Genomic DNA, 16,433 nt, shown 5'->3' with positions numbered 1-16,433 from the left:
TCTTCTTTCCTTCAAGTTTGCTTTCCAGATTTTCTTTCCCCAGGATCCTTCGATCCATATCTCACTCCCGCAGCTTTTGGCAGTGATTCTACTGCAGGAACTACCAACAGAAGGCCAATCCCCATTCACGGATGCAGCTATTTATTGTAGCCTGCACCAAATCTGGTTATATTATTCCTATCACGGTCAGTTTATAGCACTCGTGTCACTGAGAAAGGTATCTAGAGCTCATGCAATTAAATGCATTAAACACAATTGATAGGTTGAAAATATTGCAACAGTCTGAGTTGAGTTGAATAGCTCACCCTACTTATTGAACTAGTTCCAATGGAACAAAGTCCCTTACCACGATGGACAAAGGTCTGAATAGAGAATCCTGGACACATTATTGAGGCCCAAAAGAAGGATAACATTAAAGTTTTCATTTGGTATTGCTGAAGGCAAAACTCCTCGTGATGAATAACTGGGGGGGCAGCATTCCCCTAAACAATACTCCTGTACTACTTTATATTCTCAACATAAGTTACTAGAATCAGATTAGGTGTCTGAAAACACAATCGAGCTCTGAGTCAGGTGAAGTCGGCAGGGTATCATGGCCGAGTCCTTTGAAGAACTTGGCTGTTTCCAATGTCTTTAATTATCTGTGGCATTGGTTGATTTTTTTTGGTAGGATTTCTATTGCGGTCACTGGTAACTATCCCGATCAGTCCAGTACATGAATACTGGAAGAATATATTTGAACCCCTTGTTTTAGCTGACAATTTCACATCGAGGTTTGTTTTTAAAGAGTCTGATTTGCAATTGTTTGGGGAAAACCGTAAAGAAAATGTAAAACACCAAGAAATAAGAGTCACCCGAGAACTAAAGTAACTTTCAAGAAATTGTCATTTGGACAAATCCCCTTTATAAGATAAAAAAACGAGTTACTTAGCAAAAAATTAAACGAAGTTTTGCTATTCACAATGAACCAAAGTAATAAATGATCACAAAGTGGTTTTAGAAGAAGAAATGGCTTGGAACTTCCAGCTGTGCCAGTGGTGGTCTCACCCTACGATGCTGATGCAAACTGACAGTCTCAACAAAGCCACTAAGCTGGTTTTGCACTCTGTGCCAGCTTGGCAGCAGATGAGTTCAAACAATAACGTTGTGTAAAATAGGGGGAGATAATTCAGAGTTTGGGTGAAAGGGCCTGGGATTACAGCCAGCTTTTGAATGCATTACCGCAACAGTGCGAGGAGTCAGTTTTTGTTATTTATGCTGATGGCTGTAATGAAAAGTGAGAACATACCAGCAACAGTACAATGAGTTAACTCTCTTCAGTCAGCAAGCTTCCAGTTCTCACCCAATTCTCCCACAGTCAGACTGTTACCACAAGTCACAGGCTTAGATACTGTAACTATTTTAACTTTATCTTAATCTAAAGGGTATCTTTGGAGCCAGACATTAAAGTTAGACATTTTGAGGGACTTTGTTTGATGACAGTAATGATGAGGAGATATATGGAGCAGCGTGTGGAGGGATGCATGAAAAAGATTCACGGACATCAAATGGGACACAGATTAGAATAACCATGGAACCCAATATAGCAGAAACATGATTGGGGATATTGCCCTTTAGTTGCAGTACCTATATAGAGCCTTGCTGTTGAAAAAAACCATTGGATAAATTGAAATATATCTTAATTTCAAAGCCCCAAAAAGATTTGCATGTGTTTTCCATTGTTAGGAACGTAGAACAGGAGGAGGCCATTCAGCCCCTTGAGCCTGTTCTGCCATTCAATGAGATCATGGTTGATCTGTATCTAACTCCATTTACCCGCCATGGTTCCATAACCCTTATCTAACAAAAATCTATCACTCAGTTATGAAATTTTCAATTGACCCCTAGCCTCAACTGCATTTTGGGGGGGGGGGGGGGGGGGAAGAGTTCCAGATTTCCACTACCCTTTGTGTGAAGAAGTGCTTCCTGACATCACCTCTGAACGGCCTAGGTCTAATTTTAAGATTGTGCCCCTTGTTCTGGACTCCCCCCACCAGAGGAAATAGTTTCTCTCTATCCACCCTATCAAATCCTTTAATCATCTTAAACACCTCAAGTAGATCGCCCCTTAATCTTCTAAACTCGAGGGAACACAAGCCCAGTCTGTGCAACCTGTCCTCGTAATTTAACCCTTTTAGCCCCAGTATCATTCTGGTGAATCTGCGCTGCTCCTCCTCCAAGGCCAATATCTCCTTCCTGAGGGGCGGTGCCCAGGACTGAACGCAGTGACTCTAGATGGGGTCTGACCAGAGCTTTATACAACTGTCCCATAACTTCCTTTGTATTCCTGCCCCCTCGAGAGAAATATATTGTTAATGAAGTTCAGTCTTCAATTTGTCTAAATCTATTGATCAGGCAAAATCTCCTCCTCCTGAAAACGCGCTCTCTTACTCTGCTAGAACGGTTGAACTTGTGATGTCACTTGCACAGTATTATAAATCCCACTAGTTGAACTTATGTTCAGTGGCTTGGGATAGAGAATGGTGCTCCCCATGGTCAATATATGCAGCCATGCCAACTTCACTCACATCCCAAAAACAAATACTAAAAAAAGATCAAATTAAAAATTGCCATCAATTGACAATAAAGCAGATTAATGAATCAGATTGTGCATAAAAATGTCATCTCATGCTGACCCAATGTCTGGTCTGATATTGAAGCAAATGAATGATTCAGGCAGGTTCATGCATAAAACTTTGGGAAAAACATGCCAGAAATAGATCACATGAAAATTGTCCAGTCTTCTGGCTGCATGCACTTTATTTTTAAATATCATTCTACAAAGACACAATGTGTGAGAATTAACTGCACTCAATCAAACATCTCAAATGCATCCCAGATCAAGGACTAATGTTGGTGTACACACTCCATTTGAAAATATAGGGAGGGCTGGGTGACAAGGAGCTGCTACTTTTGGGATGGTTCTTTTTAAATACATGTACTTTATCTCCTCACCTTGATGGAACCAGTGAAAAACCTGAAGCACAGTGGTGCCTTCTCACACATACAATACCTACATGGTGCATCAGAATCCTGCTCATCTGCTGCAAAGGCCTACTAGGAATGGATGAAAGTACCCTTACTTTATATATTCACAGAAGGTATGGCGGCACATGGAAATTGCATATTCACAGATGGTGAAAGGGCGAGAATGAGGTGAAAAGTCTTGCATGGCTTATTAAAAAAAATCTATTTTTATATTGGAAGAGGGGGATGAGAATTCACCAAATGTTATTAGTCTTGGGTCATTATTGAATGTTCTCCTGCTTGGCTTATGAAGAATGTACACCAACACTGTGCTAACTTTTGTACTGGAATATTGGAGATAGATATGTAAATGAGAAAAAGAGAGAGAGAAAGATTCCAGCAAAATACGATACATCAACATCACACCATGCCAACTTACATTGTCTGTTTCCTTCTAGTGTGTCAAATGCCTGAAAATGGACCTGTGAGGGAGCTGTGGAGTTAACATGTCAGATTAAATATCTAGCGAATAAGTACCCATTACATGATGTGAGCACAAACACACCCCACTCTTCTACTGACCGTGGAAGACCTGTAGCCAAATTAGAAAAAAACACCACACCGTGCACAGCTTGATTCAGACTCTGGAGCCCATGCAATGATCTCGTTGAAGCTGTTGTCATGCTAAGAACCTACTATCCTAAACTCCTTTGCTTGCAACAGAATCCGAATGATCAGACATCACAAAAAACAAGAGGATGAGCACGTGCAGTTAAAACTGCAACCGTCTGGAACTAAAATACATCAATTGATTAATTCGCCCAAGGGATCTGCACTGAGCTAGGGCAAGATACCGAATCTGGTTTTTCAGGACATCATTTCACTGTAGCGGGGGTAAACGGATTGTCCCGTGAGGCTTCTTTTCAAGAAATGTCGAAAGTATCAAGAAGTTTGTGCCATTGATTCAAAGATTAAATAATAATATATATTCTAGTCCAGAGGCTTACCTGAAAATAGCTGCAAGGCTACTTCCAATTAATAATGCTTTTAAAAGGGCAACTACCAGAACCAGCTTCTATTCAGATCAACATTAAATGATGTGCATGGGTACAGAATCCAGAGTGTTATGGGACGGAACTAACAACCCCGAGGTCCCGTGTTCAAATCCCAACACCGCAAATTGTGAATCTGAATTCAAAAAAACTGTGGTAACTTGTGGGTTGGCACCGATTAGCGACCATGAAAGCTGTCGGATAGTCGTAAAAACCGAACTGCCACCCCTACCGGCATGTGACTCCAGTCCCACACTATGTGCTTGACTCTTAAAGCCCTCGGGGCAACTGGAGATGGTCAATAAATGCAGACTTCTCACTCAGTGTTGTCCACATTTAAAAAAATTATGATGCACCAGTTCTTAACATTAATGGGGTACATTTCACATCTGCGGTAAACATTATAAGCATGTAAGGACGTTACTATAAAGGTGTGTCTTCTCACTGAGTTACTGAGGAACAGTAACTTTTTTCCCCATATAGATTACTTTAACATTACGAGTTCACCTTGATGGGCTCCACTGTACTTCCCCAACTAAACAGTATAGGAGTTGAAAGAAAATTGTAATTACCGAACGAACAATGGCAAACTGGTTCTGGCGAGCCTGCACACTGTCTGTAACTATGTATAACCAGCGTCCTCAAACTTTCCAATTAAAGGCATGCTTTTCATTAAGACGACAAGCACACCCTCAAAATGCAGTAAGTTCCAATGAATGCCCGACAGCCCAGCAACATTCGGCACAGTTCTCGGTGCAAGATGCAGTTCGTGGATATCGGGATTTTTCCGATGTTGGGAATAATGCACATTATCAGCGACCCTATAAAGGCCAGGGCGCAGCTAGTAGCCAGCAGGAGGAGCACAGTTAAAGATAGGGAAACTCTGCAAGGCACAACAAATCTGCTGAAGTCAGTGCAAAGGAGATGCAGTGAGTGGCTGAGAAGCAGAAACTGAGGGAGAGAGCAGGGCGAGACTGGAGAGACTGAGGGAGGGAGCAGGGCGAGACTAGAGACTGTAGGAGAGAGCAGGGCGAGACTAGAGACTGAGGGAGAGAACAGGGCGAGACTGGAGAGACTGTAGGAGAGAGCAGGGCGAGACTAGAGACTGAGGGAGAGAGCAGGGCGAGACTAGAGACTGAGGGAGAGAGCAGGGCGAGACTAGAGACTGAGGGAGAGAGCAGGGCGAGACTGGAGACTGAGGGAGAGAGCAGGGCGAGACTGGAGACTGAGGGAGAGAGCAGGGCGAGACTGGAGACTGAGGGAGAGAGCAGGGCGAGACTGGAGACTGAGGGAGAGAGCAGGGCGAGACTGGAGACTGAGGGAGAGAGCAGGGCGAGACTGGAGAGACTGAGGGAGAGAGCAGGGCGAGACTGGAGAGACTGAGGGAGAGAGCAGGGCGAGACTGGAGACTGAGGGAGAGAGCAGGGCGAGACTAGAGACTGAGGGAGGGAGCAGGGCGAGACTGTAGGAGAGAGCAGGGCGAGACTGGAGACTGAGGGAGGGAGCAGGGCGAGACTGTAGGAGAGAGCAGGGCGAGACTGGAGACTGAGGGAGAGAGCAGGGCGAGACTGGAGACTGAGAGAGAGAGCAGGGCGAGACTAGAGACTGAGGGAGAGAGCAGGGCGAGACTGGAGACTGAGGGAGAGAGCAGGGCGAGACTGGAGACTGAGGGAGAGAGCAGGGCGAGACTGGAGACTGAGGGAGAGAGCAGGGCGAGACTGGAGACTGAGGGAGAGAGCAGGGCGAGACTGGAGACTGAGGGAGAGAGCAGGGCGAGACTAGAGACTGAGGGAGAGAGCAGGGCGAGACTGGAGACTGAGAGAGAGAGCAGGGCGAGACCGGAGACTGAGGGAGAGAGCAGGGCGAGACTGGAGACTGAGGGAGAGAGCAGGGCGAGACTGGAGACTGAGGGAGAGAGCAGGGCGAGACTGGAGACTGAGGGAGAGAGCAGGGCGAGAGTGGAGACTGAGGGAGAGAGCAGGGCGAGAGTGGAGACTGAGGGAGAGAGCAGGGCGAGACTGGAGACTGTGGGAGAGAGCAGGGCGAGACTAGAGACTGAGGGAGAGAGCAGGGCGAGACTGGAGACTGAGGGAGAGAGCAGGGCGAGACTGGAGACTGAGGGAGAGAGCAGGGCGAGACTGGAGACTGTAGGAGAGAGCAGGGCGAGAGTGGAGACTGAAGGAGAGAGCAGGGCGAGACTAGAGACTGAGGGAGAGAGCAGGGCGAGACTAGAGACTGACGGAGAGAGCAGGGCGAGAGTGGAGACTGAGGGAGAGAGCAGGGCGAGACTAGAGACTGAGGGAGAGAGCAGGGCGAGACTGGAGACTGAGGGAGAGAGCAGGGCGAGACTAGAGACTGAGGGAGAGAGCAGGGCGAGACTGGAGACTGAGGGAGAGAGCAGGGCGAGACTAGAGACTGAGGGAGAGAGCAGGGCGAGACTGGAGACTGAGAGAGAGAGCAGGGCGAGACTAGAGACTGAGGGAGAGAGCAGGGCGAGACTGGAGACTGAGGGAGAGAGCAGGGCGAGACTAGAGACTGAGGGAGAGAGCAGGGCGAGACTGGAGACTGAAGGAGAGAGCAGGGCGAGACTGGAGACTGAGGGAGAGAGCAGGGCGAGACCGGAGACTGAGGGAGAGAGCAGGGCGAGACCGGAGACTGAGGGAGAGAGCAGGGTGAGACCGGAGACTGAGGGAGAGAGCAGGGCGAGACTAGAGACTGAGGGAGAGAGCAGGGCGAGACTGGAGACTGAGGGAGAGAGCAGGGCGAGACTGGAGACTGAGGGAGAGAGCAGGGCGAGACTGGAGACTGAGGGAGAGAGCAGGGCGAGACTGGAGACTGAGGGAGAGAGCAGGGCGAGACTGGAGACTGAGGGAGAGAGCAGGGCGAGACTGGAGACTGAGGGAGAGAGCAGGGCGAGACTGGAGACTGAGGGAGAGAGCAGGGCGAGACTGGAGACTGAGGGAGAGAGCAGGGCGAGACTGGAGACTGAGGGAGAGAGCAGGGCGAGACTGGAGACTGAGGGAGAGAGCAGGGCGAGACTGGAGACTGAGGGAGAGAGCAGGGCGAGACTGGAGACTGAGGGAGAGAGCAGGGCGAGAGTGGAGAGACTGAGGGAGAGAGCAGGGCGAGACTGGAGACTGAGGGAGAGAGCAGGGCGAGACCGGAGACTGAGGGAGAGAGCAGGGCGAGACTGGAGACTGAGGGAGAGAGCAGGGCGAGACTGGAGACTGAGGGAGAGAGCAGGGCGAGACTGGAGACTGAGGGAGGGAGCAGGGCGAGACTGGAGACTGAGGGAGAGAGCAGGGCGAGACTGTAGGAGAGAGCAGGGCGAGACTGGAGACTGAGGGAGAGAGCAGGGCGAGACTGGAGACTGAGGGAGAGAGCGGGGCGAGACTGGAGACTGAGGGAGAGAGCAGGGCGAGACTGGAGACTGAGGGAGAGAGCAGGGCGAGACTGGAGACTGAGAGAGAGAGCAGGGCGAGACTAGAGACTGAGGGAGAGAGCAGGGCGAGAGTGGAGACTGAGGGAGAGAGCAGGGCGAGACTGGAGACTGAGGGAGAGAGCAGGGCGAGACTGGAGACTGAGGGAGAGAGCAGGGCGAGACTGAAGACTGAGGGAGAGAGCAGGGCGAGAGTGGAGACTGAGGGAGAGAGCAGGGCGAGAACTTGAACATATTAGCATCGAGAGGGAGGAGGTACTAGCAGTTTTAGCGGGCTTAAAAGTGGATAAATCCCCAGGCCCGTCGAGATGTATCTCAGGCTGCTGTGTGAGGCAAAGGAGGAGATTGCAGTGGCTCTGACACAAATTTTCAGAACCTCTCTGGCCACAGGGAATATGCCAGGGGACTGGAGAACAGCTAACGTAGTACCATTATTCAAGAAGGGTAGTAGGGATAAACCAGGGAATTACAGGCCAGTGAGCCTAACATCAGTGGTAGGGAAATTATTGGAAAAAATTCTGAGGGACAGAATTAGCCTCCACTTGGAGAGGCAAGGATTAATCAGGGATAGTCAGCATGGCTTTGTCAAGGAAAGATCATGTCTGACCAATTTGATTGAATTTTTCAAGGGGGTGACTAGGTTTGTGGATGAGGGTAGTGCAGTGGATGTGGTATACATGGATTTCAGTAAGGCTTTCGATAAAGTCCCGCATAGGAGACTGGTCAAGCAGGTAAGAGGCCATGGGATCCAGGGTGCCTTGGCACATTGGATCCAAAACTGGCTTAGTGGCAGAAGGCAGAGGGTGATGGTCGAAGGTTGATTTTGTGACTGGAAGCCTGCTGTTTGTGGTCTACATTAATGATTTGGATGTGAATGTAAAAGGTATGATCAGGAAGTTCGCAGATGACACGAAAATTGGTGGGGTGGTAAATAGCGAGGAGGGTAGCCTCAGTCTGCAGGACGATATAGATGGGTTGGTCAGATGGGCGGAAAAGTGGCAAATGGAATTTAACCCTGAAAAGTGTGAGGTGATGCATTTTGGAGGGACTAACAAGGCAAGGGAATACACAATGAATGGTAGGACCCTAGAAAGACAGAGGATCAGAGGGACCTTGATGTGCATGTACATAGATCCCTGAAGGCAGCAGAACAGGTGGATAAGGTGGTGAAAAAGGCATATGGGATACTTGTCTTCATTAGCCGAGGCATAGAATATAAGAGCAGGGAGGTTATGATGGAGCTGTATAAAACGCTGGTTAGGCCACAGCTGGAATACTGTGTGCAGTTCTGGTCGCCACACTATAGGAAGGATGTGATTGCATTGGAGAGGGTGCAGAGGAGATTCACTAGGATGTTACCTGGGCTGGAGCGCTTCAGCTATGAAGAGAGACTGGACAGGCTGGGGTTGTTTTCCTTGGGGCAGAGAAGGCTGAGGGGGGACCTGACTGAGGTATACAAAATTATGAGGGGCATAGATAGGGTAGATAGAAAGGAACTTTTTCCCTTAGTAGAGGGGTCAATAACAAGGGGGCATAGATTCAAGGTAAGGGGCAGGAGGTTTAGAGGGGATTTGAGGAAGAACTTTTTCACCCAGAGGGTGGTTGGAATCTGGAACTCACTGCCTGAAAGGGTGGTAGAGGCAGGAACCCTCACAACATTCAAGAAGCATTTGGATGAGCACTTGAAATGCCATAGCATACAAGGCTACGGACCAAATGCTGGAAAATGGGATTAGAATAGACAGGGCTTGATGGCCGGCGCGGACGCGATGGGCCGAAGAGCCTCTTTCTGTGCTGTATAACTCTATCTATGACTCTGAGACTGGAGGAAGAAGCAGGGAGAGACTGGAGGAACTGAAGGAGAGAGCAGGGCGAGACTGGAGGAACTGAAGGAGAGAGCAGGGCGAGACTGGAGGAGCAGGCACATGGAGCCTTACGAAGTATGAAGACAAGGATAGACCCATGGTGCAAAGGTGGTTAGGGCTTGACATCGAAAATGTTGCAACACGAACTGCAGAAACAGGACCCAGAACAGCAAAGAATATTAAGCAGAGGAAACCAAAACAAGCGAATGATTATCTTATAACAGTACAAACAGAATTGCAGTTGAAAAGATCATTGAAGATCAGTTAGTTAAAAAAAATTGCAGAAGGACTGAGATGAAATCTCTCTGTGAACTAGAAACAACAGATACTTCACTAACAGAAGAACTAGGAACAATCTACAAGTTCAACTGACTATGTAACTTGAGGCATTAATATGGTTCCATTTTTAGTTTATATAAGGAAGTATAGAATTAGGGAAGGCCATTCTGCCCACGAAGCATATCCTCCCCACTGATAAGTGCAATCTGCCCTTATTATGAACTCTCCAACCTACTCAACCAAGGAAAATCCCCAACAAATTCTCTCTGAACTACAAGCTTCAGATTACCGATCCTGCTTACACCCACATTTCTAGTCAGACCCACTGAAACAAAAACAGAGATTTCTAAAAACACACTGTAGGTCAGTCAGCATCTGTAGGAATCCTCTTAATGGGCTCATCTCTTCTTCAGAACCGTTGTGAAGAAATGGGCAAAAAAAAATCGACTATTCTCTCCACTGCAACTGACTGACCTCCTCGTCAAACTAATTGGGGAATTTCTTCAGTTCTCTATTGGAACATTAGGTCACTGGATAGGAATACACAGAACTATTTAGATTGTCTACCCAATCCCTCTTGAATTTCGGCTGTCTGTTGGACTATCACAGAACACCAACAGCCATGAAGTGTACAATCTTCTTTAACTGCAGGAGGAGGTAATTCGCTTGTACAATTCTCCAACCAGAAGTGGTCACATTTGATCCCCAGCCACCCTACAAAGTGGTGATGAGAAGCTTGATGGATTAATTTCAAGGCCAGCTTGTAGTGCCAAGGTATTCCTTCTGAAGTGTCTGGTCAGGACAATAAAGGCTCCTAATAGCACAGCAAGTCACTTTGAGAAACTACTTAAATATTGCCCCAAGATGTGGCACTAACTTAAGACCTCAAATTTTCCTGGTCGTTCATAACAGATAAAGAACAACCTAAACAAAATAAGAAAGTAAGTCCTGCTACCCATCTGGCCATTCTGTGTTCAGTGAAGGGTTCAGTGAAGGGTTTTCTTCCCAAAACAAGAGACTGGCCTAGACTGGTGAGTGTCCTTAGTTCTATTAATAAGGAAAGTCAACAAGGTGATTCTTTCATCAAAATAGGGCAATGTGGTAGCAGGTATACTTTAGGTACCATGATTTCCTGAGGGGGGGAAAAAGTAAAAATTTAGGTATAAACGTCCGATATAGCCTCGGAATATCAAATAACATAAGGTAGATCAAGTGCCACAGTTTGAAGGTCACAATCACTACACGCAGGAACAAGAAAAGGCAAAGTCAATGAAAAAAACCTTATGATCACTGTCAACACATGCAACAAAATCTTGGCAACCTTTTGATCCAAAAAGTTGTCATGACATCTATCTGCCAAAGACTTGATGAGTTCTATCGGAATTCTCCACATGGTTGCACTCTCCACCGCCCGCCCCACACTGCTCAAGATGTCCACTGTGACATTCTGCACCTGTGAAGTGTTTAGCAGAAAGGGTCATAATCTGATGACACCAAACCAGATGTGCATGCCGTCCTGACAAATTCAGGAATAGCTCGCCTCCCCTTTGCTTATACACCTCTCTGTAGCTGCAAGATGAACCAGCTTACAAGCCATACCTAGGCTTTACTAGTGTTTCTTGAAATTCTCCAACATTGTTCCAAGGGTTTCTTAAACAGATATGTCTTTGCAAAGAATGATTTCTGCAAACTTTGTTTGCTTTATGCCAGGAAACCTGAAAATTCTAAGCTAGGCATGCCAGTGCCAGCTTGTATCGTCAGAACTCCCTGAACGTCAGGCTGCACCCTCATCTAGAGGGAATGATTTACAGATTGTTGCAAGGAGTTTTGTGGCTTGCATTAGGTTGTCTACATTAGCACGAAAGTTATCCTTGAATTTAAACCACTTGCTTGAGTATACAGATAGCTTAGTTGGGTTGATGAAGGTCAATCTTCCGTTAGAGTGTGGCTTGGGCAAACATCCCTTGTCCATGTATCCAACTTTTTGGATTCTCTCCCAGGATGTGCTTTGTCTGTACAGAGGATATCAGAGGAACTTGATCTTAACTAAAGCTAAATAATTCTGAAGGCCATTCCTTCTCTCAAGCAGCCCAAGTGATGATCCACATGGTTAGTGGAGGAGTGAAAGCTGTGCAGCTGGAGGCTGTGATTGGGCCCACAAGGGCCAGAACAGGGTTCCATGACAAAATTGAATTACTAAAGATACAAATCACCAGTTTTGAGGCTACGCAAATATAACTGAAGCATAAAGCTTGTGGAATTCCTCCTCCTCTCACCAAAATAGCATGCATTTTTGTAAAGTGTTACGCAGCTTAAGAAACTCCTAGAGGGACGCTTATCCTTAAAGTGTGGGGGGCGGGGGGCAGGGGGTGAGATGATATTCACTGCTGCAAAAAGTTAGAGTTCAGAAAAGGATGCTGGGAACTGTCACAAAGCTCCACTATTTGATCTGCAATGGCAGGTTGCGGGAGTCTTTAAGTTTATGCGGTGTGACCAGTAGGGCCAGGTATGAGTTGAAGCTCCCATCAAGACTTCAGATACCATTTTCACTTTAGAGCAAGACCTAGAGAAGGTTATTTAATTCCTGGAGGACCCAGATGTCATTTCCCTGGACACTAGAATGTAAATAAAAAGCATAATTTAGATTCAGTCCATTCCTGAGAATAGTCTGATCGGTGCTTAATTTTATATTTCATCTGGAGCTCTTGCTGTTTTGTGGTGCACTCCATAAAGTATCAGCACTGCCTTCCTAAGTTCCTCAGGTCCATTTAACCTGTGCACAGTGAAGGGATGGTAAACTGCTTTCTCATTTGCTGAGGGTTTGAAGAACCAATGTAGAGTGGCTAATCCAGACCTGCTGCCAATTGTTCTTTCTGAAGTTGGGTTTCAAGCACTGTCCAATCATAAGATGGCCCACAACAGGAGAGAAACGTTTGAACCGAATCTGAAGACCATGCTTACACTGTGACTGGAGATTTGCCTGTGAGGTTTAAAGCCCACAGCTTCTCAGGGTTTCACTTCCCAGTTCTAATTTTGATCTAGATTTAAATCGCTCAACTAAATCTCTCTTTACACTCCAATTTTAGTGAAGTGGAAAGCCTTTTGTTGTAATGCTAAACTCCATGCGTAAATGTACTCTTAGATTACCATCAGCATCTTGAGTCGTCCCAGTAAGGTTTACTTGAGAGTGCAGAAGAGAAAATTTATCTATTTTATATAACTAATGAATCCCCCAGTGTTGCTCTTTGCAAGTCGGATGATGTGCTATTTAATAACGACAGGAGTATTATTTTATGGTAGAACTGTGTCCCTCCAAGATCTAACTGTACAGTGAGCATAGGTTCAAAGAGCTTAACTGTTGTTTGGTCAGGAAACTCTGAAATTGGAATCTGCATGGCAATTTCAGCCTGCAGCTGAGAAGCATTTTCAAGGTTGTTTTCTCTTGAAGCTATAAGTCAGAACCCAAGATGGCCACCTGCTTTTCAAATTATTGGTCTCCTTTCTTGTCCATATTGTTGGAAGAAATCTGTATCTGGGCCAATCAGCTGTGAGAAATTTGTTCAAATTTGCCAACTCGAGTGTGACACCTGAAATATGATAGCCAAGAAATGGGTCCGCACGCACGCACCACGATCATAGCAGCAGATCTCCCGTATTGCTGCTCACTCTGCTCAATATACAGGGGGTCCGAGTGACTCAAATACCACTGTTCACCGAGAGTTTAGAAGAACTACAGTTTGGCCATATAGGGAACATTTGGCCCTGAAAGAGACAGGGCAAGTTGACAATTAAGTATCATAATTGCCCCCGGGCTACCATGGGGATCTACTCGTATCTGAGATACATAAACGGCGACAGAACACCAGCCCTGGTGGCTAGTAATGATCATTACTGGAAAAGATTGCAGTAAAAGTTTAACATTTGGAGGCAATAAGCGAACAAGGATTCAGCTGGAGATTTTTGACCGGTGTATCACCGGCCAATGCAGGCTCTAGTCAACAGACATCCCCAAGCTGGAAATCAATATCAAACAATACACAGAAAGGCAAAAACTTGTTAAGAACTCTTACAATTATGTGGAGCACAAACACCGCATGGACCTGTTGGGCCGAATTGTTTCTGTGCTGTAAATACTATGTAACACTATATAATCTTTATCAATGACTTTTCAATAGAATTATTATATGTAACATGACTTTTCAGAGAAGAACCAAATTAAGCAAATTTGTGCTGGCTATAGAATGCAGCTGAAGATAAGAGCCGAAATACAAGACCAGAGCAAGACCTTGAATGTAGTGGGAGCAGGGAGACATTTACATGGCTCCTGTGTGACATCAAAACCTCGAAGGGGCAATGTCTCAATGGTACGTCTCCCCGTCACCTGAAATTAGATGTTAGATTATTGAGGGAATGAGGAGTTGATAATATATAAAGGGATGAGGTTCTCGTGGTCTTTTCTTTGCCAAGCACGCCCTGTCCCTTCCTGTAACTTCCACCTGGGTCGTCCTTGTGCCTGCGCAAAGTGGTTTCCTGCACAGGGCATCGTGAATGGGCAGATCACATGCTGTCCTGACCTAGGTTAATTTATTGATTCACCAATGAGATCCCTTCTAACGTCACCTCTATGAGCCTTGAAATTGAGAGCACTGCACTCCAATGGACCATGCAAGCCTGATTTCAGGCAAGGAAATAAATGATTGAAAGAAAAACATTGAAACCTTTACATCAATGCGCACAATGTTGCAAATGAGATACTGGTCGATAGCAGTGAATGAATGTATGCAACAAATGGTAAAAAGCAATGATGCGTAAACAGCAGGGTTTGAAAGCTCGTGATTACAAAAAAAGGCTAGGCACACACATGCATGTTAGTATATGCAAAAGCTTTACTTCTGTACAAAATACAATAAAACAGATTTACATGGCTTTTTTAAAACTTGTTTCACCATCTACACTGGTGGAAGGAGAGAGGGAAGTCATTCCAGGTAAGTAGTTCACATTGTATCACTTTAAGCACCAGTTACAGCTGCGGTAAAAAGCACTCGTGTCATCAGGAAATTTGCGATTGTAAGCAGAAAATTCTGGTTGAAAAACTGCTCACAAGAGCGAGCTACTGAGTAATAGCAAAGATTGTACAACACAGTTTTGAACGGTTGCAATAGTATGATCAAAAACATTGGCTCAGATCACGTTTTAAATCAAGATTCTGCCATTGTGACAATGTTGCTTGTAAAGCCGTGAAGGACCAAAGTTGTCCGTGACTATCTTTGGTATTACTACAAGGATTGCTCCCTGAAACACATCTTCTGAACGTGTGCATGGGAGAAATCCCCGTCACCAGCCCTTTAAAAGATCTCAGCAGGTTCCAGTTTGGGACTCTGCACACAACTCTCCAATTGTGTAACGTGCTGGAAGCAAAAACTCTTCATTATTGTTGTTAATAGAATTCTTGTTGCCAATTTGACTGATAAGAAATGCGCAGTCAGCATTTGAGTGAGTGCCTGCTTTCTGTGTAGAGAATAACATAACGTGACATTAACCCATCCTCTACATGTCCCTTCCTACAGGCGATGGCCTGGGCTATTCTATTGCAAAATAAATTTTCCCAGACAACTACCAATTCTCAATATGTTTAAATTGACATTAGTTAACGGAGTTTCATCACTGGATGCTGACTATTAGGGTTGACCGTTCCAATCTATTATTCTTCACGATATTCCCCATTACTTTTCAGCACAGGGTCATTGCCTGCATGAATCCTCCTTCAGTTGGGAGGGTAGAGTGGGGTTTATACCACTGACCACTGCCAGTGTCTCTTCATCAAAGCAGCCGGAGCCATGACAGTGCAAAAGAAGCATCATCTGGTTGCTCCTCCTGAAATGAATGCTGCAGAATCATTACTAGCTAGCCCCAATGGCCTGACCAAACACTACCAATGCTGATTAGCACGCAGTGTTCTAGCTACCTTGCTTTTTACATTCATTTACTGGGTTTTCACCAACCCAGTCAAAGTTTTGAAATGCCATTGGTTGCTGGATTTAATTAGCAATACAGTTATCATTTAAGATTACATTGAAGGCTGTATTGTTTATTAAAATATATACCACTACATTGCCATTGAAAATTGTCAGCCAGTAACTCGCGGCGGTTTCAAACCCCAGGCGGAAAAGGCCAGGTACAATAACCACTCCTGGGCCTCAAACATGTGTCATCTGAATTGTGAGGCAAAAGGCCTGGTTCGACTGCGATGCACCTGGCCATTAATACTATCGTCAATTTCTCACCACCATTCATGCAAAGTCAGTGAATCTGTTAGAAATCGACAGCTATACTCCCATTGCCTCACAGCCTCTACCTGAAACATACCAAGACCAGCTATCCCCAATGACCCCTCGGTCAGGTGAAGAATGAATTGGGAAAAGAGTGAAGATACACTGAAGAACCCCAACAATAGGTCTTAATCGGAGAAAGCACCTTACAATAAAACTTCCATTCCCCACACTAGCCAGCCTTTCTGCCATTCCCCCAGCCCAGCCCCCAAGTGACTGCCAGTTCTGGCTCTTTTTGTGAGGTGGGCTATCTAAAAGGAACTGTGTGAATCAAAACCATCTCAACACACAGAATTTTGGATCTTTATAGCCATCAGCACCAGGTGCCTTTTATTCAGGTAGCGTTAGCTGGACTCGAACCCTGTGCTGAAAGAGCAATCCTCTCACTGACTATAGAAATCAGAATTTGAAATGGGAAAACATAAGTGGGAGAACTGTCAGAGACACTGGAGAAATGGCTACT

At 45.9% G+C, this 16,433-nt stretch overlaps 1 protein-coding gene across 12 annotated transcripts in view; it reads right to left on the bottom strand.

Annotated features, from left to right (window-relative positions):
• hspg2 (heparan sulfate proteoglycan 2) overlaps positions 1-16,433 on the bottom strand; it is a 647,132-nt gene that overhangs the window by 204,036 nt on the left and 426,663 nt on the right. For 11 of the 12 annotated variants that reach the window (XM_085966756.1, XM_085966759.1, XM_085966758.1 and 8 more), the window contains one exon: positions 3,446-3,499. The exons of the other annotated variant lie outside the window; for it this stretch is intronic. In XM_085966756.1, the coding sequence (XP_085822882.1) occupies positions 3,446-3,499 (54 nt within the window). The remainder of the gene's footprint in view (positions 1-3,445; positions 3,500-16,433) is intronic. 12 annotated transcript variants of the gene reach the window in all.

This window comes from Somniosus microcephalus, chromosome 25, assembly GCF_052327205.1.
Source record: "Somniosus microcephalus isolate GS21.2 chromosome 25, FLI_Smic_1.0, whole genome shotgun sequence".
NCBI lineage: Eukaryota > Metazoa > Chordata > Chondrichthyes > Squaliformes > Somniosidae > Somniosus > Somniosus microcephalus.
This window is presented reverse-complemented; position numbering and strand designations above follow the sequence as displayed.